The 23,494-nt window shown below is 53.8% G+C and overlaps 2 protein-coding genes across 10 annotated transcripts; both read right to left on the reverse strand.

The window, feature by feature from the left end:
• Positions 1–113: 113 nt before the first annotated feature.
• On the reverse strand, positions 114–13,306 carry IFFO1 (intermediate filament family orphan 1). 7 transcript variants are annotated; one of them, XM_070620564.1, is made up of 9 exons: positions 12,476–13,306; positions 8,278–8,338; positions 8,045–8,140; positions 7,104–7,244; positions 5,965–6,146; positions 5,723–5,843; positions 5,363–5,455; positions 2,490–2,620; positions 114–1,210 (listed from the first exon to the last, which is right to left on the reverse strand). In XM_070620564.1, the coding sequence occupies exons 1-9, from the start codon at positions 13,246–13,248 to the stop codon at positions 1,111–1,113; spliced, it is 1,698 nt and encodes a 565-aa protein (XP_070476665.1). In that variant the 5' UTR covers positions 13,249–13,306; the 3' UTR covers positions 114–1,110. The 7 variants fall into 7 exon arrangements, with proteins under 7 accessions (XP_070476665.1, XP_070476664.1, XP_070476663.1 ...); XM_070620563.1 differs by having other exon boundaries at positions 5,363–5,458; positions 12,476–13,305; XM_070620562.1 differs by having other exon boundaries at positions 114–1,214; positions 12,476–13,304.
• A 524-nt stretch (positions 13,307–13,830) lies between these two features.
• Positions 13,831–23,491, reverse strand: NOP2 (NOP2 nucleolar protein). 3 transcript variants are annotated; one of them, XM_070618996.1, is made up of 17 exons: positions 23,311–23,440; positions 22,913–23,022; positions 21,989–22,117; positions 21,815–21,860; positions 21,549–21,637; positions 21,140–21,369; positions 19,757–19,812; positions 19,484–19,635; positions 19,187–19,386; positions 18,947–19,036; positions 17,750–17,837; positions 17,533–17,673; positions 16,801–16,940; positions 16,561–16,650; positions 16,252–16,374; positions 15,919–16,147; positions 13,831–14,604 (listed from the first exon to the last, which is right to left on the reverse strand). In XM_070618996.1, exons 5-17 carry the CDS (start codon positions 21,595–21,597, stop codon positions 13,952–13,954), a joined length of 2,241 nt encoding a protein of 746 aa, XP_070475097.1. In that variant the 5' UTR covers positions 21,598–21,637; positions 21,815–21,860; positions 21,989–22,117; positions 22,913–23,022; positions 23,311–23,440; the 3' UTR covers positions 13,831–13,951. The 3 variants fall into 3 exon arrangements, with proteins under 3 accessions (XP_070475097.1, XP_008512160.1, XP_070475098.1); XM_008513938.2 differs by lacking the exon at positions 21,989–22,117 and having other exon boundaries at positions 23,311–23,491; XM_070618997.1 differs by lacking the exon at positions 21,989–22,117 and having other exon boundaries at positions 22,871–23,022; positions 23,311–23,465.
• Positions 23,492–23,494: the final 3 nt, after the last annotated feature.

Consider the following 23,494-nt stretch of genomic DNA (forward strand, 5'->3'; position numbering starts at 1 on the left):
TAGAGCTCCCCCCTCAGTCTGCGCCTGCATGTTTGTAAAACGGTGGGAACAGTGCAGACTTCACGGGATTGCGTAGCCACCTCCAGAAAGTGCTTGAAACAGTGACACGAGGGTTCAATAAATACTCGCAATGTCATTATTATTAACGATTGCAGTCGAACATCAGCTCAGCATAGCCTCCTCGGCAGTTATGCTGAGGTAGCCTCAGTCACGTCTCCAGTTTCTCCAAGCTTTTCCAAGTCCGGGACATCTTTCTCAGCCTGGTGGTCTCAGGGTGTGACTAACATGGAGGAGGCACAGCGTCGGCTGATAACAAGATACTGAGACCCTGAGCACACGTGCATGCACTCACCCATGTGCACGCACAAGCAGCTTTGCCTTTCTCGCACTCAGCAGTGACGGGAGACAAGCAAGAGCGCCCATTGCCCTACACCGTCCTGCACCCAGTCAGACCGAGGAGCCGCCGAGACAGGGCACGAGGGCCCCTTTAATGCATGGCACTTCCAACAGGGAAGGGTGGTACCATGTTACTCTGCCGTCCACAGGCAGGCACCGGGAGCATTTGGACGACAGAGGGAGGACAGAGCACCCTGCCCAGCCCCACTTAGGACACAGAGGGAAGTCCTCTCCCACTGCGTGTGTTGCACAAGCCACAAAACATCCAGCCTAATCCACTTCATACCAGTGCCTGGCCAGTTAGCACCAGTACAGAATCAGACAGTGAGCTGGCTCTAGGCCACAGGGATGGAAGGAATATCTGACAATCACATTCCTTACTCGATGGAGAAGGTAAGGGGCCACAATCGCTCTGGCAGCATTTTAAAGATGGGAAGGTAGCAGAGGCCCACACATGAAGGCAGCAGAGCCCCGGCTGTGGCAGGAGTTGCCCGGGAAGGGCAGGCCAAGCCTTGCTCCAGACACCCTAGAACCCTGGAGAGGCCAAGGACCAAGGGAGGAAGCCCGAGGGAAGAGCGCCCCAGTCCCCAGGGCCAGGCTTGGTGCAGCGAAACAAATGCAGCTCCCCTTCTGTGAACCTCCGAACCCTCTGCTTCGGTGAGTTCCCAGCAGGGTGGGGCCCCAGGGGAGCCAAGCCGGAGGCAGGCCCCTATCTCATGGAGCTATCAGATGAGACATCGCGATCGGAGTCATCAGTCTCGCTTGGCGGTGGCGGCGGCGGGTCGCTAAGCGGGACCGCAGTGAAAGCAGGAGACTTTCTAGAAAAAAACACCAGTTGTCACCTTGGGGAAGGCAGGGATCCTGAGGAGGCTGGCATGTCTCTCCCCGGGCCTTGTTCTCTGGCAGGCAGGTGAGTAACATCTTCAGCAAGGGCAGGAGGACCACAAGGGTGAGGGCAGATGCAGGGCGAGGGAGTGGGGAGGGGAGGAAGAAACCTCTCCCCTCCCCCGCCCAATGGGGGAACCGGTCCCTGTTTTTATCTTGGGGACTCTGGGAGGCTCAGAGTTCAGAAATATCTATAGTCACAGTATGGGTGCCAGCCCCGTGGCCGAGTGGTTAAGTTTGCAAGCTCTGCTTCGGAGGCCCAGGGTTTCACTAGTTTGGATGCTGGGCACGGACATGGCACCGGCCATGCTGAGGCGGCAGCCCACATGCCACAACCAGAAGGACCCACAACTAAAAAATATATACAACTATGTACTGGGAGGCTTTTGGGAGAAGAATAAAAAAAAAAAAAGAAGACTGGCAACAGTTGCTAGCTCAGGTGCTAATCCTAAAAATAATTTAGGGGCCGGCCCAGTGGCGCAGCAGTTAAGTGCGCACGTTCTGCTTCGGCAGCCCAGGGTTCGCCGGTTCGGACCCGGGTGTGGACATGGCACTGCTTGGCAAACCATGCTATGGTAGGTGTCCCACATATAAAGTAGAGGAAGATGGGCACAGATGTTAGCTCAGGGCCAATCTTCCTCAGCAAAAGGAGGAGGATTGGTAGCAGTTAGCTCAGGGCTAATCTTCAAAAAAAAAATTTTTTAATAAATAAATAAAGTCACAGTATGAGAGATGTCACCTGAGCTGAGTGCACTGACTTGATGGCCCCAACTTTATGTCTATCTGAAGTATTTGTGACTTTTTAATCGACTTTTTTGTGGAGGTATAACTTACACAGGGTCAAATGCATGAATCATGGCCCTGACTTTAGATAAAAACTTGCCCCACGCCCCTTCTCTTCCGTGCGTTTTTAGCTGCCTCTAACCAGTGGAACCATCAGAGTTGGTGGCATTGGGAGGTTTCAGCTATCCGCCAGAATGGACATACGTATCATCCACTTCCAAGGGAAAGAAAGCTGTCAGGCTGGGCCAGACATACAAGTGACCTCCAACAAGAGCCCCGCATCAAGACGTGACTGGGTCACTGCCGAAGGGGGTTCAGGGCCTGCCCTCCAAGGGGCTCTGGCCCACCGCTCCCTCCCTGCATGCACCCTGGGAGGGAGGCCCGGAGGAAGCGGGGCAGGGCCCAGACTCCAGGAAGGCCCTCACCGGTCTCCAGACTGGGTGATGAGCCGGCGGCAGGTCTCCATCTGCACGTCCAGGCCTCGCTTCATGCTGCACATCTCCATGTACTCGTGCAGGTGCCGGTTCATGTCATTCTTGGCCGTGGCCAGCTCCAGCTGTGGCAGGGGCAGGGCAGGGCCAGGGTGTCAGCAGGGCCCCTGCCCCCTACCCCGAGGAGACTGACACCCCCCCCAGAGCACCACCTGGCAGGAGTCCCAGGCAGCCGTGCAAGAGGGCTCACATTTAAAAATAAATCAGATCAAGGCCGAAGGCACCCAATACACTATCATTCCTTCTAGTTTTCCAGGGGAAAAGACTTTGCTTACAGAGGAATGCAAAGGGATCTGCTACAGTCCTGCACCCCTTTAAAGGACTCACTGATGAGAGCAATGAGGAAAGGAATGTAAAAGGGCAGGATGGAGAGGAGGGACATTCTTGAGAGCCCTGGGTGGCTATCTGTGGACAGCCTTGCTCCCTCCCTGGGGTTCCTACATGGATTGGCTCATCCCTCATTCCTTGTACAATGCCGTACCCAGCCTGTATCCCTCACTCAAATGGGAGCTCCTGGAAGGGCTGGCCATGGGTGTTGTTCATCTCTGCCTGTGCATACCCAGCACCTCCGTGGGAAATTAATTAACTTAGGGAAGCATCTACAAGACTCATGGCACAAAGAACACCTGTCTGCAGTGTTGAAAGGGGCTCAATTCTCTTAGCATCCATTTCTGCGTTTTACTTTATTTTCTCACTTGTAAGCCATTTTCAGAGACTAACAGAGACTCCCTGCCCACTGAATGTCCTACCGGTTCTAAGATGTATCTTGATTTGAGAAATGTTATATGTGAAAAATGAGGGCCTCCCTCCCAGAGCCCGACCCTGCACCGCAGGCTTTGAGGCAGAGCGGAGAGGTGGCACAAAGGCCATAAGAGGCCCGGGCCAGGGACAGTCTGCTGCCTCTCTTTGTTTGGGGTACAAAGGACAGAGGGGAGGCCGAATAAAACTGCTTGGCTGCCTGGGAGCAAAGAGCAAGGGTAGGGAAGGAGCCGTGAAGCCTGTGAATCGGACGGCAACACCCCATAACACATCTGAAGGGGACAGACAGGACGGAACATGGAGAAGGAAACAAATGGGTCAGAGGGCATACAAGAGAGGTCAGGACGGCAACGTTTGGGATGAGACGGTGGCCGGGGGTCAGAAGCCCTAGTGAGAATGGCCTGAGCGGCAGCCTTGGTACCAGAGCTGGGATTCCAGTGGGGGTCCCACGGCAGCCAGCCAGAGGAGCGGGACGAGCTGACTGTTCGATCTCGGAAGAAAATACGAGGCCACCAGCTCTTATTCAGATCAGCTACTGCCTGCACTCCATTTTCTCCACCTCAGAGAGCCGGAGTGGAAGGGGCTGTCTCTGGAGCCCATCCCTCCATGGGACGGGCAAGAAGGAAATGAACCAGATCTATCCTATGAAAAGACAAGGCTAGGAGTGCCACCAGCTGTCTCCACGTAGTGGTATGTCTCCCCTTGATTCACACAGTTATAGCAGGGAGGGGTCAGGACATGACCACACCCATTAGGAGGTGTCTGCAACACCCCACACCAGAAACTCCAGACCCACTGTGTGACCAGAGGGGAAGGGAGGGCTGGGACCGGATGGAGAGAGGACAGCACATAGGGGAGAAAGAACTCCCTCCCACCCTCCACCCTGGGCCTTGGCTTTCCCATCCAACAATGGGAAACGGTCTTTGCCACCATCTTGGTGACTCTGAGAGATCACAGGTCACTGAGATAAAGGGACCTCAGGTGTCCCAGATGGATCGCCAGGAGCAACACTGCCACCTAAGCCACCATGTCAGCTCTGCTAACATCTCTCCTAAGGTCACTCTCCTGGGAGAGAAGAGGAAGACAGCGAGATGGGCGCAAATGAGTGAGTGGAGACCAGTTCTCCCTTCCCATCTCCTCGGCTCGTAGCGTCAATCTGGCTGTGCCTTAAAACTGAGCATCTGTCTCCCTGGGCAGAAACAAAAGAAGGTTTTGCTTAAAGGAACAGGACTATTTGTTGTGTGTTGGGAGAATGAGCATGTAGGAAATAATTTCTCAACTTCCTTCTCAAAACGCAGGCTGTGTGAGCTCAGGAAGAGTGGAAATCTGCCACGTGGGCTTGAAGGGAGGCTGAGGGTTAGAGCAGCCGCCAGTCATGCCCCCGGGTCAGAGTGCTCAGGCAGGGGCCCTCTCCCGCACAGGCAGGAGGGCTCACGAATCCCCTCCGACCCTCCCCACAGCCCCCTTCATCCAGGGCACCACACATCCTTCCCGGTTTAAGCACCAGCTCCACTCGCCATCTCTAGAAGGTTCCTCGGGGCTAGGGAATAAGAATGGAGATTCCCCCATTAGCTCAAAGGCTGAGCTGAAGAAGCAGCGAAGTTCAAGACCCCTCTCAGTGGCCTCTGCTGCAGCCCTGACAGTGCAGGCAATGAAAACAACAAGCTACAGGATGGCACGCTTCCTGTGAGACACACACGGCCTGCAGCTCGACAAGTGCATGATCTCCAAACAGCCCTGTGAGGGAGGCATTACTCAGCTCCCCATTTTACAAATAAAGGAACACGCGCCGAGAGAGGCAGTGGCTTGTAAAAAGTTCTAGCGGTAGTGAGTAAGCGCCAGAGCTGAGATTCGAAGCTACATCTGTCTGCCTCCCTCCAGGGCCTGAGGTCTAAAGGCACCAGAGCTGGGAGATCACTCCTCCTCATGAAAGAAAAGGGGAGGCCCTGGGGCCTGGGGTCCCGCAGGACTCGAGAGGCCACGGCACCTGCAGCCTAGTCATGGCCCACTGGGAACCCGTGTCCCTCAGCTTCGACTCGTGTCCTTACCTCTATCTGGTCAATGGTTTCCTGATACTCTTTCTCCCGGGTTTTGAAGAGGGACTCGGTATCTTTAATCACCTTCTCCAAACTGTCTTCCTGCTGCTGGAGTAGAAAAGGAAGCAGCGGGAGGCCAATGGGCAGGGACCGGATGGGGGCATTCCGCAGGGCCAAGGTAGGGGAGAGAGAGAAAGTCAGGTTAAAGGAAACTAGAGACAGAAAAGAAAAGGACAAAGGAAGAGGGAGAAGCAGGTAAAGGATGATGGCTACAGAGGGAAAACAGTGAGGAGTGGAGGCGGCAGGCAAGGACAGGCCATCAGGCTGGAGAGGCAGCCCTGGAGGGGCCCCGAGGCCGGGAGCGGGGGTTACCTCTCCCTGGGCCTCTGCAGCTGCCATGGCATAGCCTGAGAAATCCTCCCACAGCAGCAGGGTCTCCTCAGTCTCCTCCCAAGTCAGGCTGTCACAGTCGTCCTCAAAATCATACTCCCTCCTAGAGACAGGGAACCCCTGTGTCAAGGAGGGTTGGGGCCTTCCTCCTGGCAGAGGGGGCTGGCAGGCGGGGGAGCTCTGGCCTCTTGGGGGGCTGCTGAGGATGGGCCTAAGGGACTCACAGCTGGTTGAGCATGCGCTGCATCTCCTCGTTGATGCTGAGGGCTGTGCTCTCCTCCTCATCCCCATCGGGCTGGCGGGGCCCGTCACTCTCCGACAGGGAGGTGTCCTCCTCGATGGCAGCCTTGCGCTCCCGCTTCCGCCCCCCCATGGATGGGACCTTAATGGGAGACAAGTGCAGAGACTACAGAGACGAGGCCGGGTGCATGAGGAGAAAGGGCGGGTGGGTGCCGGCAGGGCAGGGGGGAGGGGAGAGGCATGAACCAGCGGGAGGGTGGGCAGACAGAGAGAGGAGACACAGTTACAATGACAGGAACAGAAACACCAGAGTCACCAACACAGGCAGACAGACACAGATGGGGACAGAGCTGCAGACTGAGAAGGAAGAAAAAGGAGAACAGAAAATAGAGCAGTAAGATACGGGGAGAAACGGCTTGTTGGGACCACATTAAGATGGGCATAATGGCTAAAGAGGATTTCTTTTTCTAAAAAAAATTCTTTCTAATGAAATGACTGAACTAAAAAGAAAGTCTTAGGCTGCAAGAAGGAGGAGGACACAGTGTTTACAAAGGAAAACCTGAATCACACATCCAGATTGGAAAGCCAGAGGGAGAAGGGCTAAAGAGAGGAAGCAAAGAGAAAAAGAGATCGAAAAAGGGAGAAAGAGCAAGGAAAATAGAAAGGGGAGAAGAAATCTGTGCTGAACAGCCCAGCGGGTCAGGACTGACGGCCAAAGGCCTGGGTGGTTTAGAAACTAGGACTAGGACATTACAAAGCTTGCATGAGAGCCAAACTAACCAGCTTCTTCTGTGGAGAAAGCCAAGAAGATGAGAGGAAGAGAGAGGAGAGGAAGAGACAGAGGAGAGAGAGAAGGAGGGGAGAGATGGCATTAGAGACAGCTTCCAAAACCTCTCTTCAGAGGCCGTTCCTTGCCCCCCAGCCTCATCCCACTGAGGCCCCCGTTGCCAAGGTAAGGACCCCAAGAAAGAGGGCAGGGCCTGGCTCCAGGCCAGCAGTGACGGGCGGTTCTTCCCCTGCCCCAGCCCTCCCCTGAGGAGCTCAGGCCCTGGGGAGGTGGGGCTAGGGAGCCCGGGGCCAAAGCCTGCCCCCTTCCCGGGCCGAGGGCAGCACAACCCCTCACCTGGAACATCTTGATCATGTCCTCGCAGTTGCGCTGCTGCGCCACGTCACACAGCTTGGCGGTGATGTCGATGCGGCGGCAGATATCCATATCGACTTTCATGGCCTTCTCCTGGATCTTTGTGTCCAGCTCTGACAGGTTCTGTCCGGGGGACACAGGGAGCAGTCAGGAGGCACCCAGCCCTCCAGACACACCAATAAGGCCCTGGCAAGGTCCTCCTCATCATTCCGGTCACACATCACTGTCACCTCCTCCAGGAAGACATCTCTGACTCTTCCAAGCAGAATGCATCACTCTTCCCTCCCCACATCTGCTCATACATTGGGCTATCCATGCCACTGGCTCCCTGGCCAGATGGAGCTCCTCGGGGGTGTGGCCCTGTGCTGGGACACGCAGGGGCTCCCTCCTGGAACTTATGCTCCCAGAGAAAAAGAGAGACCACTGGGAGAGATGAGAGTGGAGAAAGCACTGTAACAACAAGAACAACAGCTAAGACGTATCTAGCACTGCGCATGTGCTAGCACTGCCCTAGGGACACCATGTCTCCATAATCCCCCTGCAGAGCGCATGCCCTTGTCATCCCATCCACAGATGGGGACAGAGAAGCAGAGCAGTGAAGGAATTCGCCCAAGGCCACACTGCTAGCAAGTTGCAGAGCCGGATCTGCGTGTTCTTCACTAACTGCTTAACACCTTCTAGTAATGATGGAGGCTTCACTGCCTCTCAGACACAACACGGGACTTTTGTTCCTTCTTTTGCTCTTGAACTGGGAGGTGGCAGGGAAAGAAACAGGAGCAGAGCAAAGTTGGGGGAGGGGCAGTGGGCAGGAACTGAAGCGACCAAAACCAGAGGGGCCACTCTGCCTGCTTTGAGACAGCCTAAGACTGGCACAGAGGAGCCCCGCCCCACAAGGAGGACTGCAAGCCGTGCACTGTGCTCACGTTGCTCATGAGCCCCTTGAAGACCACCAGCTCAGCTTTCAGTTGCTCCACCTTCATCGCCAGCTCCTCTTGGCAGGCATCAGCCTCTTGGGCTTCCTACAGCCAGGGAGAGAACGCTGCCATGAGCACACTGCCAATGTAGGAAGACGGTAAAGACACGGAGGGGCCAGGAGCCGGCCCCAGGCTGAAGGCCGGGTGGGGTCCGAGGGAAGCACAGGCGGCGGGCGCCTCACCTCTTGGAGCTCGTTCACTCGCTCCTGCAACTGTATCCGCACGGTGTACTCTTCTTCCCACCTGCAGACACGGGAAGAAGGGAAGGAACGTAGGTGCAGAGTCCTTCCCTGGCCCCACAGCACCCTGTTCCCCACCTGGCTCAGGCCTCAGCCCTTGGGTCTGGTTCCCTAGCTGGGGAGGAGCTGTGGGCAGGAACATTGGCCGGCCAGCGGTGGCCAGCTGCAGCTGTCGGGTGGCTCCACGCTGCCTGGCAAGTGCTGAGCTCAGCAGCTGCCCGCCTGGAACCTCCGGGCCACCTACCAGGAACTACTTTTAAGAGCAACTGCTGCTGGCTCTGGTCCTTCGCTGTGCCCGACCCGCTCAGGCCCTGGCCCAACCAGCTGTCTGGCTGGCCTCACCCCCACCTCCTGCCCACACCAGACCACCAGGCCCACCCGGCCCAGTCTCCCACCTTCAGTCGCACAGATCCGGTCTCCCGCCTCCTGCCTGCACCAGAACAGAGCTCCTCTAGCCCGCTGCCCTGCCTCTTGTGGTACCATTTAACCCTGTAAAAGCAGCTGCAGGACACACACCGCATCAACAGAGTTGGTCAAGAGCCTGGTAGGAGACGCTCAAAGTCCATCCCCAACAAGCTCCAGAAACTGCCCACCCAGAGCCCCCTCTAAGTAAGTTGTTGAGAGGGCACACGGCTGGCCCCAAGGCACTAAAGCAGTAGAAAGCGGGAGCCAGGACTACTAAGCACCAAACCCAGAGAGAAAGGGAAATTGGAGCACGAAAAAGTGCCCCATTAATACAGTGGAAAAGAACTAGAAGCGGCGTCTCCTGGATGCAGAACACAGAGACGAAGAGCACAAGTAGGCTACAAGATGCTCTCGGCCACAGGCAGGTCTATTTCCCAGGGCTAGGTTTTCATACAGGGAAGTCCAGGGTCAGCCAGTGCATACTGCATCACACCACAGAGGCGGAAGGCGGCGTGGAGGGGCGATACCACTGCTTAGGATTTCAAGACCCTACAAGGTTGCCTGGAATGGCAGACCTTCTCAGACCCCATTCATGTAACCTATCACTTCTTGTCACATTCTGGAAAGGCTTCTCCCAGTCTGAGAGAGGAGGGGAACTGCACCAGGAGAAAAACTTCAGGAGAAGAAAGATGGTTAAGAAGTGGCAAAGAGGACAGCAGGAAAATAAAAACCTGAGAGAACATGTTCCGTAGACAGGATTCAATCCTTCCTTCCCCGTCCTTCCATCTTTTCCCACCTGCCCTCTGCCCTCTGCCCTGGGCCCTCCCTCCAGGCCCATCTCCCCTTGCTGCCCTGTCCCTCGCTCAGGGCCGCACTGCAGTATTCCTAATAATAACTCCTAGACATCAGCGCGGCTGCCCCTCCCGGTTGGGCAGGAACGAGGCAGCCAGCCAGGCCACCACCCTGCCGGTTCATGGCGCAGCCCGGCTCTGGGCCCTCTTGGCTCCCTGCCCACCCCTCCCTGCTTGGCCCCCATATCCTTCTCCTTTTTGCTCTGGCATTCTCATTCAGACAGTCAGGGCTAGTGAAGGGCTCCAGCAGCATCAGGTTATATATTTTCTTAGATAAGACCTCTATCTTTTCTGGGCCTTGGTTTCTTCATCTACAATATGAAGGCATGGGATGTGGTACCCTCACGCCCCTGGAGTCCATGAGTCCCTGGAGGGAGAAAACAGGACTGACAAGGGAACAATGACCCTGGACAAGATGCATCAGGAAGGGCAGGAAACATCGGTGACAGTGACCTCAACAAATTCATGTAGAAACTTAAGTAAGGAAGTCACGTAAGGATTAAGATTGATAAATGTTACAGGGTAAAAAAACCTGAAAATAAGTCACCTGGAAGCTCACTAGAATGCTCTCCAGCCAGACTGTCCCACAAACAGGCTCGTTTTGACCTCCATTCAAATCTGGCCTCACTCACAGTCCCCTTAGCACAGGTGGAACTTGTGCAATTCCGTGTATTCCACATTTACTGAACACCTCTCTTCCAAATAAACAGTATCCTGGAGCGAAGTGAGAAAGCAGGGGCCATTCCTACGTCAGAAAAACTGAGGCCAGGAAAGAGAGACCCACTCAAGGTCACAGAAGGCCAGGGAGCTGAAAATAGAACCCAGGAGGCCTCATTCCTTCGCAGTTTAGTGCTCAAGCCTTGCCCCTGCCTTCCAGGCCACAGACAGGAGCTGCAGTGTTGCTATAAAGAGAACAGAAAGAGGGCAGGGGATCTGGGGTGGAAGAATGAGTAACTGCCAGTGTCACGTACCACCCAACTCTAGCTGCGGGGCCCTCTGCGCAGCAGCCTGCTGCAGAGTGATGAGCTCATCAGTCCCCAAGGAATAACTCTTTGCTGCCCTGGACAGCTGGACCAAGGACAAAAACTCTTTCAGTTTTTTTTTAAAAAAATGCCCCTGAGAATAGCAGTTGTTCCTGTGGTAATGAACGCATTCCAGAATTGTCCATGTTGCACTGCTGACTGTGTTAACCCCTGCAGGGGCAGGGGCAGGGGCTGGGGCAGGGGCTGGGGCAGGGGCAGGGGCTGGGGCAGGGGCTGGGGCTGGGGCAGGGGCTGGGGCAGGGGCTGGGGCAGGGGCTAGGGCTGGGGCAGGGGCTGGGGCTGGGGCAGGGGCTGGGGCAGGGGCTGCGGCTGGGGCTGGGGCAGGGGCTGCGGCTGGGGCTGGGACAGGGGCTGGGGCAGGGGCAGGGGCTGGGGCTGGGGCTGGGGCTGGGGCTGGGGCAGGGGCTGGGGCTGGGGCAGGGGCTGGGGCTGGGGCAGGGGAAGGGGCAGGGGCTGGGGCAGGGGCTGGGGCAGGCTGGTTCTGGGTGGCATTGGAATGATGGTTTTTAATTGAGATTCCCAAAGACACTTATACAGACTACAACCAAGGAAGCCAGCATGAAGACAGGACTCAGCCTCAGAAAGCCTGCTGAGCTGTGATCTACTAGACTCTGGCAGGTTACAGATTGCTGAAGGTTGATCCAGACGGTAATTCCCCGGAACATTCAGCCAGTCCCCAGAGACACCAATCTCTGCTACACTTCAAGGGAATTCCCAGGCCTGCCCACAAGGGGTCAGAGTAGCTGATTAAGGGGTTAAGAAGGCCCCCAAACCAAAGCCTCCTTCTGACCTGTCATCTCCTTCCCCAACCATGGCATGAGTCACAGAGCCTACAAAGTGCTGGCTGCACTCGTGCTCCCGTCCTAAGGGCCTGCTTATCAACCCTCTAAGGTATCACTTGGTAGACAGCCAGCGCTCCAGCATCACATCTCTTCCCCTGGTCCCTCCTGCTGCCCCGCCAGGTTGCCTGCAGAGTCCAATCTTCATCCTCAGAACGCACTGGGCCTGCCCCCAGCTGCCCTATACTCACAGGGTGTGTCCAGATACCCAACTTCTTCCTACTCAGTTCCTTCACTGGCCCTGTTTGCATTTCCTCCAGCTTCAGCTCTTTGCACTCACAGATTCTCCCAGCTCCCACTAGCCCTGTGACTTCTCCTTTCCTTAGGGAATTCCCTTTACTCTTCCCTTTCCCATTTTTTTACCTACTCCAAGCAATGCCCTGAGGTCCCCAAAGCCTTTCACATGGAACTAGAGGGGATACCCACTTTCCATGACAGCTCTGGGAAGCTCTGGGCAGTGGCGGGATCATCCACTGCAAGGTCCAGCCCCTCCCTCACCATCCCCTTCTACTTCTCTGACTCCCTGATTAGAGCTATAGCCTTTGCCTCTTACTTGTGATCAGTATATGGAGCTGATATCACAAAATTGTTCCAAGGGCTGAGGCTGGTGGGGATAAGCAGCACCCCAGATGTGACCTCTCAGACCTCCAGCCCTTTCTCACCTCACAAAACCCCACAGTTTACAGTTATCCAAACACTGAAGCCTAGATGAGACAGAAAGGAAAGCCAGACCAAAAGTATGAATTCCTCCCAACATCCTGCTCTTAGTATCCTTCCTCCTGTCCCAAGTCCGACTTCTGCCCTCTCTGTGGATCTTAGTCTCCCAGTATCCAATTCTGTCTGTCTACTTCCAAGCTCCTCCTTACACAGCTGGGAACTCTCTTTCCCGATTCCTCCCTGATTCCTGGGCCCCAACTGCTCTCCTCCCCTGGACCCACTTCGAGTCCCGGGCCCTGTGTGTGGCATGAGACACTGAGCCCTGTCCCACCTTCCTGGTCCCTACCTCCGCTTGTACTCGTCCCGCTCGCGCTTCACTTTGGCCAACACGTTGTAGAGCGCGCGGATCTCAGGGGTGATGGTGTCGATCTGGACGCCCACCCCGTCGGGGTGCACCCACGACAAGCCAGGCCCTTGCACCAAGGTGGGCTCCAGTCCCGGCCCGAGCCGGCGGGCGTGAGAGAAGGACCAGATGGTGCCGGGCATGAAGCGGGCCGACGAGGAGTAGGCGGTGGAGGTGGAAGTGGAGGGCGACGAGTGGCCGGCGGCGGAGGGCGCGAGGGGGCCGGCCGGCGAGCGCGCGGGCGAGCCCAGCACCCGCGCCGACGGGGAGCAGACGGCAGCCGGCCGGGCGCCCAGAGGCAGCCCCAGGGGCCGGATGGGGCTGACGAAGCCGGTCTGGACGGCCTGGTCGCGGCGAGCCAGGCCCCGCCGGCCCTGCTTACCCTCCTCCAGCGCCTGCTGCAGCTGCTTCTCCAGCAGCCGGTTGCGGCGCTCCAGCTCGTGCACCTTGGCCAGGAAGCAGCGAAACCGGAGGTTCAGCGTCTTGAGCACGTTGATGTTGGAGCCCAGGTCGTTGCGGAGCGCCATGGCGGCTGGGGGCGCCGGGCCCGGCCCGGGCGGCGAGTAGGGGGCCGGGCCGGCCGGGGCGAGCGGCGCCGGGGGCACGTCCCCTCCCCCGGCGAAGGGGTCGCCTCCCAGGGGGTCCCCCAGCGGCCCGGCCAGGCCCTGCTGCTCCTGCTGTAGGAGGAAGAGGTTGGGGCCGAATAACGGATTCATGGCTGCGCCTTCTGCTGGGAGATGGAGCCCGGTGCAGGAGCAGGGATGGAGGGCGACGGAGAAGAGCCAATGAGGCGCCGGGGGGACGCGGGGCAACCAATCAGACGGCCCGACAGAAGGGGCAGAGGTCAGAGGGGCGGGGGAGAGAAGAGAGGAAGCCAATGAAAGGCTCAATCCGAGGCTGGCAGCGGGACCTTCCCGGGCCTGAGGCCGAGCCCAGAGCGGAGCGGCCCGGCCAGCCTTTCTCCGAGCGGACCCGGCCCACGCCCGGAATCCAGCCAGAGTGGCAGTGGACCATTAAACCCAGGTCCCCCAGAATTCCATGGGTTCTGGGGACAGGAAGCCCACTTCCTTACACTTCTACCGCCGTCCTCGCCCCAGAGCCCAAACACCCTAGTTCTGACTCACGGCTCCTCCCCTGGGTCCCTGGGGAGACCAAGGATCTCAGGAGCCTGAACCTGACCCGACTTCTCAGTACACCACACTGTTCCCTCTTTTCAGAGGATCTCTGTCTCACCCTTCCACCTCTACCCTTAAAGCAACAAAGCCAAAATCCAGTCCCCTCAAAAAAAACACAGCATCAGAGATTGTGAAATTATATTAAATTTCATATGCACAGCGGGGAAGCCACCCTCACAGAGGTAAGAGTTCCAACCCAGTGACAACGGCCATGAGCCACCCTGGGCTAGTCTCAGCCATCCACCTAGGACAGCAGTGGCTGGCTGCTGCCTCTGGATTGAGATTTTCTCCTCTTGGCTGGTGGGGGCTGGCTGGAACTGAGGGGGAACATGGTGGAGGTCTTAGTTCCCTTGGGGGTGCCATTCTCTTTCTGGAAGGGAGCTTTCTTGAAGGGCTGCTCTGACAACTGCTGCTTTACCTTCTCAGCCCCTTTGGCATCCCCAAGGGGCTGAGCACGGTCCTCCGGCTTGAGAGTGGCCTGGGTCCTGGAGGATAGCATAGCAGGTGCTGCTGTGTCTGTGCCCTTGGGAGGAGCACTGTGCTTCGGGAAGGCAGCTTTCTTGGAGGACTGCAGTTTAGGTGACTGTTGCTTTAGTTTCCCCAACACCTTCGGTTCCGTGATCACTTCAGCTTTGACAGCTGGCTGGCTGCTATCCTGGAGCTTGGAGGAAGCCCTGGCCTTTGTGACAGAAGATAGAGCAGATAACTCTGAGTCTGCCCCTTTGGAGACACCATTCTGCTTCCGGAAGGTGGCCTTCTTGGGATGCAGCTGCTGCTTTGCCTTCACAGCCACTCTGGCCCTCTTGGCAGGTTGGCTGCTGTTCTCAGGCTTGGGAGTCACCTGAGCTTTCAGGTCAGGCAAGTCTACTTCTGCAGGGGTGGATGCTGCAGAATCTCCTGGGATTAAAATTAAACAGATGGTTTGAGAAATGGGCCTCATCCCTAGGTCTCGATCATGAGTGGAAGAGATAAGTAGAGGAATCAAATTAAGTGTTTCACACAATTGGGACAGTGGCTAAGAGCAGATTACCTAGATTCACATTCCCTGTGATCACCTGGCCTTCACTCAAGTTGTATTTGAGCCTTGTATTAAAGAGAAGGGATCACTCCCCATCCTTGGGCCAAAAGGTTTGTCAAGGAAGCTTGCCCCCTTGAGGACAGAAGGTAACAAGACACTCTAAGGAGGAGGTGAATCCTGAATAAACCTGAAGCACTGGGCTTTTTTTTTTTAAATCAGAGAAGACAATTTTTTTCATGTGGATTTTGATGAGATGCAGGAAAATAAGAAAACACACAGCAACTAGAAACAGGCTAGTATGACATAAATGAGGGCTGACATATTAAATATGTACTTTTAAAATTACAAAAAAAGGCTACAGCAAATTTTTTTTTTTTTTTTTTTTGGTGAGGAAGATTGTTGCTAACATCTATGGCAATCTTCCTCTATTTTGCATGTGGGACACCACTACAGCATGGTCTGTTGAGCGGTTCACAAGTCAGTGCCCGGATCCAAACCCATGGACCCTGAGCCGCCGAAGCAGAGCGCACACATGACCCCTATGCCACTGGGCTGCCCCCAAACTGTGCTATTTCTTAAGGTTTTTGTTTTGTTAACATTCAGATGTGACTTTAATAAGGCGCATTATTTATTTAAAAAAAAAATCAACTCAACGAGTCAAGCAGATTGTATTCAGAGAAGCTCGCCTCCCTGTCCTCCAACTAGACCCAGGATCATATCCCAGCACGCAAAGCCCTCAAGCCTGTTTCAGAAAACCCCACCCTTCCCCTTGAGATCCAGGCCAGACTCCTCAAGATGGCTGAGAAAACAATCTGCAATTAGTGTGATGGACTCAGAGAAATGCTGATAGTTCTGCGGAGTCCTGTGCCAACCCAATGCTGACGATGCTGGACCAGCAGAGGTCTATCAGGAGTCAGGCAACCCTCAGCCAAGAAGGAACAGAAACCACAACCTGCACTGGGAATGCATTTATTCCAAACAACTGCAGCCACTTGGCAGAATCGAGAACAAGGCTTCCATCCATATGAACGCCTAAACATACTCAAATGGGGCCAGGCTCGGGACCGATTCTAGCTGGGATGAAAGGGATCTCACCCAAGCATGCAAGGGCTGAGCTAAGAGCGGCAGAAGCCCTTCCCTTCCCTGCAGTCACTACCCAGCCTCGTGAAACATAGAAAGAGCACGTTGCTTACCTGTCTGGGACTGGGGGATAGAATTGGAGAATTTCTTGAACTTGGCAATAAAGAAACCATCCATATTGTGGGTGTGAGGGTAGAAGCGGCGGGTAGAACGCAGAGTAGGGTGGAAGCGCCTTTCTCGAAAGCGGGTAAAACCCTCCTGGCCAAAGTCGAGACCTGTGGGCACCAGCCGCACATTCCTCTTTTTCAGGGCATAGTCTACCACCCACTCATTCTCTTCCACCTGGACACGTAAAGGAGACAAAGACGGAAGGACACGCAGAGCTGGAGTGAAGGGAGCTCTAAGGAGCAAACAGCCCCCCAGCCCTGTGCTGACAGAGGCCTCACCATGATAGAACAGGTGCAGTAGACGAGGTAGCCTCCTGTCTTGGAGGTGGCATTGACGGAGTCAATAGCACTCAGGAGCAGCTCCTTCTGCAGGTGAGCACAGCGCAGGACGTCCTTCTCATCCTGTCCAGGAGAAAGAAGGAGGGACCCAAGGGGGTCAGAATTTCAAAACACAGCCTGGGGAGGAGAGGTGAGCTACTGACTGCTCAGAACGGTCCTCCACCTCCCATTCCAGTTCTACAAGGCCCAGCCAAGAGACCTCTCAGCTGGTGCCAAACCCCCTCCTCACCCTCAACCCTGGTTCCTCACCTTGTTAGTCTTCACAGCTGGGTCCTTGGAGATGATCCCAGTGCCACTGCAGGGAGCATCCAGCAGTACTCGGTCAAAGCCCCCCACCACCTGGGGAAAGAGGGTAGGTAAAGCAGATGTTTTTGGCAACCTGTACTGCAGCATTTATTTCCTAGGAGCAAGTTTAAACATTCTGATGTCAGGAAGGGGGCAAGTGAATTGGAAGACACCTCAGGAGAGACGCACAGAGGGGAGAACAACCTTGGGGAACTGGCGCCCATCGTAGTGGCTGACAATGGTGTTGGTGACTCCCAACCGGTGCAGGTTGCCCACGACACTCTTGAGCCGCTCAGCATTGGCATCGTTGGCAAGGATCACACCTGTGTTCTTCATCAGTTGGGCTGAAGGGAGGGACAGCGCAGTGCTCAGCAGCCAGCTCCTGTGCCTCCACACTTGCTGGCCACATTCCAGCCCAGGAATCCACAGGTGAAGCGTCATCACTTCAAGGCAAACTTCACTCCCAAGAAGCCCTGCTGCCCCGTTTACTGTAGAGGCCTTGCCCAGCCTGCACTGGCCCCTGGTGATGAGCGAGCCTGCCTGCCAATGTGGTTTTTCCACTGTTACTGCACATCTTTCTGGTCCTACAGAGGAACTTAATCTAGCTAATAACAGTTTAACAAACGTCTGTGACTAATTACGTGCTGAACACTGTGCCAAGGACTTCTGCACACATATCTCAACCCACACAACATAATCGCCAACCCAAACACAACTACTACCCCATTTTACAGATGACGAAAGAGGATCAGGGGCCTGTCCAAGGTCATAAGGGCGGTAAGTGGCACACATGAAGCCAAGTCCAGAGCCTGTGCTCCTCACCACTCTGCTAGCTGCCTGTGCACCGTTCCTTGAGCCTAGCTAGTCACTGACCCCAGCCACTTTCAAAAGCAGAGTCAGACGAATCCTTCCTACCACTGCCTGCCCTTCTCATACCTATGTAGCTGGTCTTTCCTCCAGGTGCACAACACATGTCCAGGACCCGCTCATGCTCCTGGGGCGCCAAAGCCATAACAGGCAACATGCTGGAGGCTCCCTGCAGCATATAGTGTCCAGCCAGGTACTCGGGAGTAGCGCCTGTGGAAGAAGACCCATCTGTGACATGCTGCGACAAGGGCAGGAGCAGAAGGGCTATTGGGCAGGGAACACTTACCAATGGGCACTGAAGAATCATACACCACTAGTCCAGTCTTTGACCACTTGCCCAGGGGATCCAGGTTAACCCCACGATTGATTAGTGCCTGAAGATAAGAAGGATGAAGATTTTAAAACCTCATAGGCCACGGTACCCAAAAAACAAACAGAGATATGTCACCTGGTCCTATCAGGTGATCTATGGCACCACAACTCCTAGAGCTCTTAGGACAGTCGTCACAGACTCACTGAATGCAGTTTCTCCCATCCCATCCCATGGGGTCCTTTCCTTAGCCCCAGGCTCTAACTCAAGGTCTGAACTCGATCACAATGGAGCAGACTGCCAGGTCCTGTTCTTTTATTTCCTGGAAGTGGGCTCTAATTTTCCAAGAGGCTCAGCCCCCTTACATCCTAATATTTAATGTTACAACATATTAACGACAATTATCAGGTGGTTTTTGCACCAGGAGATACACAACACACAGGGCCACACCACTGACTTTAGAACAGGGTCTTAAACCTAAGGTCCCTGAACCCTTGGGAACAATGAGCTTAAAATACTGGGGGCCGGCCCTGTGGCCGAGTGGTTAAGTTTGCGCGCTCTCCTTCGGTGGCCCAGGGTTTCGCTGGCTCGGATTCTGAACAAGGACATGGCACCGCTCATCAGGCCACGGTAAGGCGGCATCCCACATGCCACAACTAGAAGGACCCACAACTAAAAAATATACAACTCTGTACTGGGGGGATTTGGGGGAGAAAAAGCAGGGGAACAAAAAAAGAAGACTGACAACAGCTGTTAGCTCAGGTGCCAATCTTTTAAAAAAAAAAATACTGTTTGTGCATGTGTGTGTGTCTTTTTCTTGGGGCAGGAATCAGTTTCACCAGCTTCTCTGTGATGTGAAAGGAAGACAACTCCCTCCCATTTCTTTCAGAGGGAGCACTTTCCTCCCGATACAGATGTCTCAAGTCTCTCACAGGGACCAGAGGCTGAAGGGACAAGCCTCTCACTCCACAGAGGTCCCGAACCCTGAGCCGGTCAGACAGACCCAGGATGACACTATGCCTGTCTAGGTCTGCCTCCTGGGATCATGCCTGCACCAAGAAACACTCAGGTACTAAGATCCCCGCCCAGTTAGAGGGGGACAGGGGGAGAGTCTGCAGTTAGCAGAAGTTGGCACTTCCCTGAAATAAGCAAATTTCCAAACCCACCCCTCACCTGAGCAAGGTCTCGGCGCCGGGTTTTCAAGGTATTAGTCCTGAGAGTGATGGGCCGAGGCACCTCGTTAGCTTCTAAGAACTCCACCAGCTGGGAAAGCAAGAGGGAAGGGGACAAGTCAGGCTGGCCAAAGAGCTCAGCCACAAAGAAGAGAGCAAGAGGGCTGACTGCCTTCCTTAAACAAGGTAAGAAGAGAGAAGACAAGAACAGAGAAGGAGCACTGGATTGGCAATTCAATACCTCAGACAGCGGGAAGAGGTCCATAAGCTTGCCAAGCAGGAAGTCTCCATAGGAGTAATAAATAGCCAGGTCCTTCCGAAGCCGGTGCAGATATTCGGAACGAGATCGACCTTCCTCCCGCTGAGTCCCAAAATCACGCAGCACTGCCACAATATCTTGGATGCGCTTGTGAACTCGCTGCAAGTCTGGAGGCTGCGCATGTGGACTTGCTAAGGAACTATTTCATGATGTCCCAGAGCCTGGAAACCCCCTCCCAAGCACCTCCCCACTACCCCTCAGCCTGTGCGGGAAGGATATCTTGCTCCATCTCCCCAGCAGGGGGGAGCACAAAAGGCTCCTCCTCATCCACGTTGATCTGTAGGCCCCCATCCGGCTCATCATCCTTTTTGGGGCCTGACTCAGGGGATATTTCCTCCTCTTCATCAGTCTCCTCCTCGATCCACTGGCCCCTAGAAACAGATCCAGGAATAGAGTGATTCACAGATCAAAACAAGACAACCCCTCCTTCCTCATAGTTTCCTTCATCCCAGCCACTGCCAATTCTACGTCCTAAGAATTTCCAAAACTCACCCAGCAACAGCTTCCTGGGCCTTCTGCTTCTGAGCAGCCCTTTCAATGGGCAGCAACTGAAAAAAGAGACAAGGGGCTGGTAATGAAAGCCTGCCCTTCCACCACCCCACGTAGTACTATCTACCCTTGTATTTTATTTTTTCCTAAATGCAGATGTAACACTTGCTCTCACAAGAAAATACAGACCCTAGAGAAGTGAACATAAGACAGGCACAATGTTAACCATCGCTGAAACTAAGTGATGGGCTGAAAGGGTTCATTACATTATCTTCTACATTTGTGTGTATTTCCCTTTCCATTAAAAGGTTTACATTGACTCTGGGGGGAAAAAAGTTTCAAACAATACACACCCATATGTACACAGGGGGAATAAAAACTGCCCTCGGGCATCCATTTTGCCATATTTTCTTCCAGACTTACTCTATATTTTTCACATAGTTAAAACCATAATCTATTTCCAACTTTGCTTCTTGCCTTTCCTCATTCACAATTAGATCACAAGCATTTTCACAGACATAATGGCCAGGTGTTAATCTAGCATATGAACGGACCATAATTTATTTAAGCATATTGAGTATTTTGGAAGTTTCTGGAGTTTTTGGCATTATGATCCACACAGTGCCTGCAAATCTCCAGCAGTAACTCTGTAGAGAAAAAGGGGATTGTGAGAGAGAGCTGCAAATGGGAAGCTTTTCATTCTACATGACTCTATATTGCTTGAATTTTCTAATAACACACTTATATACTAATTGTGTAGCACACAAATAACTTATTATACCTCAGTAAATAAATTTTTGTCCACATTCTGGATGATCTTCCTAAATGGAAGTAAGAAACTTTTTAAGGTTCTCAGATACCAAATGCTTCATGAAAATCGTGTGTGCATTTTTATTCCCATCAATGGGGTATACAGCACTGAGCAGTCTCATGTTTTAAAACGCTCTATTCAGGGGCTGGCCCAGTGGCGCAGCAGTTAAGTGCGCACGTTCCGCTTTGGCAGCCCGGGGTTTGCCAGTTCAGATCCCGGGTGCAGACATGGCACCACTTGGCAAGCCATGCTGTGGTAGGTGTCTGTCCCACATATAAAGTGGAGGAAGATGGGCATGGATGTTAGCTCTGGGCCAGTCTTTCCCAGCAAAAAGAGGAGGATTGGCAGGCGTTAGCTCAGGGCTAATCTTCCTCCAAAAAAAAAAAAACCCCGCTCTATTCTACAGCTCTTTTAAACTTGCAGGTGTACTGAGAGGACGTAAGATAGCAGAATAGTGATGGAATACTAAAGTCCCTCTTCTCTACTCAGGCTTATCCTTGTCACAGAGGGATAGTCTCAAGGATGTGGAAAGACTCTAAAAGGCAAGGCTTCCTTCCTGAACAGATAAATCTCACCTCTTCACCTTCATCCTCATCTTCATTCTCTGAGTTGGAGTCAGCTCCGTAGTCATCTCTCATATCAGCATCGCTGTCCTCAGAGCCCCAGAGGTCCCCCTGGTTCCCCACACCATCCTCTTCAGACTCTTCCTCCTCCTCACTGCTATGGGTTGGTGCAGGGCGCTTCTTGCCTCGAGCAGTATTTAAGAAGGACTGCGGTCCCTTCTTACGAGGTGTCTGGACAACTCCTGCAGAGATCCCGAAGGGTTTGAAGAATCCTGGACTGATGGCAGTCACACACTGAATGAAGCCTGTATTTTCTACCCCTAAGAATGTCCTCGGGTTGTTCCTTTCACTCTAGAAATGCTCAGCAAGCCTTTCTCTACCCAGAACCCTCAGGTAGCACCCAGCTCCTATTTTCACTGACCTTTTGGTAGCTTTCCAGGCAACGGTTTGGCCCCAGGAGACTTATTCATCTTAGGGCCTTCAGCAGAGCCCAACTTCCTCTTGGCTGCCCTGAAAAGACATATGGAGTGAGGAAATAGAACATATCTCCAAGCTCTGCCATTTCCCCTGACAGCGAAATGTGACAGTGCCCAAACAGCCATTCCATCAGCATGATCACATGCGATGATGTGGCTAAAGATGAGCAGTACCAATTTAACCTATGTAAGTCTAGACATCCACACTCACCTCTTTCGAGCACGACTAGACAGCCTCTTGGAATTTTCATCACCAGCTGTTAAAAAAAAAAAAAAAGGAGGCAGAGCAAAAGATTACAGGTGAAAGGAGAAAGAGCAATGAGAAAAGAAATAGAAGTGGGGAAAGAATTAGTACACTAATTAAAAGGAATAGATTGCAACTCACTCCCATGGCTTTACCAGGAGCTGGGTAAGAGATGAAAAGGAGATGATCTCCATCTGGTTGTTCATCAACCAAATCCAAACGGGGCCTCCCTCCAGACTTCTGATTTCAATAAATGGCATCATCACCATTCTGATAACACAGACGCAAAATTTATCTTTCCTTCTCCCCTTTCCTTTACTCTCAATTTAATCAATTACCAACCACAGTAGCTTTTATCTTTTCAACTGTTTCAAGCTGCTTTTCAAACATTCACCAAGAAATAAAAAGTTTAAATCTCGGCCCTGTCATTTAATAACTAACTATACATAAGTTACGTAACCTCTAAACATCTGTTTCCTTAACAATGCCTCTCTCACAAGAAACTAAGAAAATGAAGTGATACATGTCCAAAGAGTTCAGTACAGTGCCCAGCACTTGCATTAGCTCAATAAACTGCACCTTTTATCCAATGCCCAACAAAAACTACCTGTCCATTCTTTTCTCTCACCCAGGCTTCCATGCAGCAGACTACTCACCATGTGGGAACTAGATCTGTGCTTTCCCATCTCCATCCCCTCCACAAAGCAGTTCAGTGACTGGCCTGTCCCCTTCTCAACTTCCACTTGCTAAAATGTCACCCATTTTTCAAAACCTAGCTTCTTAAAATTTTTTTAAATTCTCTAACTGCATGGGATCCCCCTTCTTCCGAACTCCCTCAATGTTAAACCGCACCTCTTCTTGCATGAGTACTCGCATCCCTGTAGCATCTTCCCTAACTCCTGGCTGATGACAGTGAGTGTTTCATTCATTCTTATTTCCTAATAATTCATACAATCCTACTTGAACAGAAAGTGAACAGAGACTAAGAAACGGAAGAGGTTACGATACAGATCTAAGACTTACACAAAAGCTGGAGGATGAGGAGGGAGCAGGCCTGACCCTTACCTGCAGGCAAGAATCTAGCGAGTTCGGTTTCGGCACCCTTCTGTTTCCGGGCCTTTCGGCCCGGCCCGCGCTTCTCCTTCTTCGTAGGGTCCAACTTGCGCCCCATGGTACTGGGGAAAAGAAACATGGGAGAAGAGTCGCGCGTGTAGGAAACGGAAAAGAAAAGCGCACACTTAGCGTATTAGAGTGGGAAAGGGCATCGCGTCGACCAGAACCTCGACCCAGCACCCCCGACAGCCCCTCGAGGCCTAACCAAACCCCTACTCCACGAGGAGCTCCGGACCCTAGGTCCCAGGCCATCTGTATGTACTGCCTCCCTCCTCACGCCGCAGTCCCGGTCAGTGCAATCACCCTTCCTTCCCCGACTTCCTCCAGACCCACCCGAAGCCTCGGCTCACCTGAAGGTGGGTCCGGGCCCGAGACGCCCCCGGGTACGCGGGACAGCACTCCACGTGCACTCCGAGACCAGCGTTCGGACGCCGCACTCCACGGAAACGTTTCGCGCAGGCGCACAGAGCGCGCTCGCCTGGCGGCCCCGCCTCTTCCGGTCGCTCCTAGTCGGCCGCGGAACTCAGAACGCAC

Source organism: Equus przewalskii, chromosome 5 (genome assembly GCF_037783145.1).
Source record: "Equus przewalskii isolate Varuska chromosome 5, EquPr2, whole genome shotgun sequence".
Taxonomy (NCBI): Eukaryota; Metazoa; Chordata; class Mammalia; order Perissodactyla; family Equidae; genus Equus; species Equus przewalskii.

Excerpts from the sequence above, each read along its gene's own strand:
- IFFO1 (XM_070620568.1), bottom strand. The coding sequence starts at position 13,248 with ATGAATCCGTTATTCGGCCCCAACCTCTTCCTCCTACAGCAGGAGCAG. Across the intron at positions 8,339-12,475 it reads CGGGACGAGTACAAGCGGAG|GTGGGAAGAAGAGTACACCG; the intron begins GTAGGGACCAGG and ends CCGTGTCTGCAG. Across the intron at positions 7,245-8,044 it reads TCAAGGGGCTCATGAGCAAC|AACCTGTCAGAGCTGGACAC; the intron begins GTGAGCACAGTG and ends TCCCCCGGACAG.
- NOP2 (XM_070618997.1), bottom strand. The coding sequence starts at position 23,018 with ATGGGGCGCAAGTTGGACCCTACGAAGAAGGAGAAGCGCGGGCCGGGC. Across the intron at positions 16,941-17,532 it reads AGGAAAGACCAGCTACATAG|CCCAACTGATGAAGAACACA; the intron begins GTATGAGAAGGG and ends CCCTCCCTTCAG. Across the intron at positions 16,148-16,251 it reads ACTGCACCTGTTCTATCATG|GTGGAAGAGAATGAGTGGGT; the intron begins GTGAGGCCTCTG and ends TTACGTGTCCAG.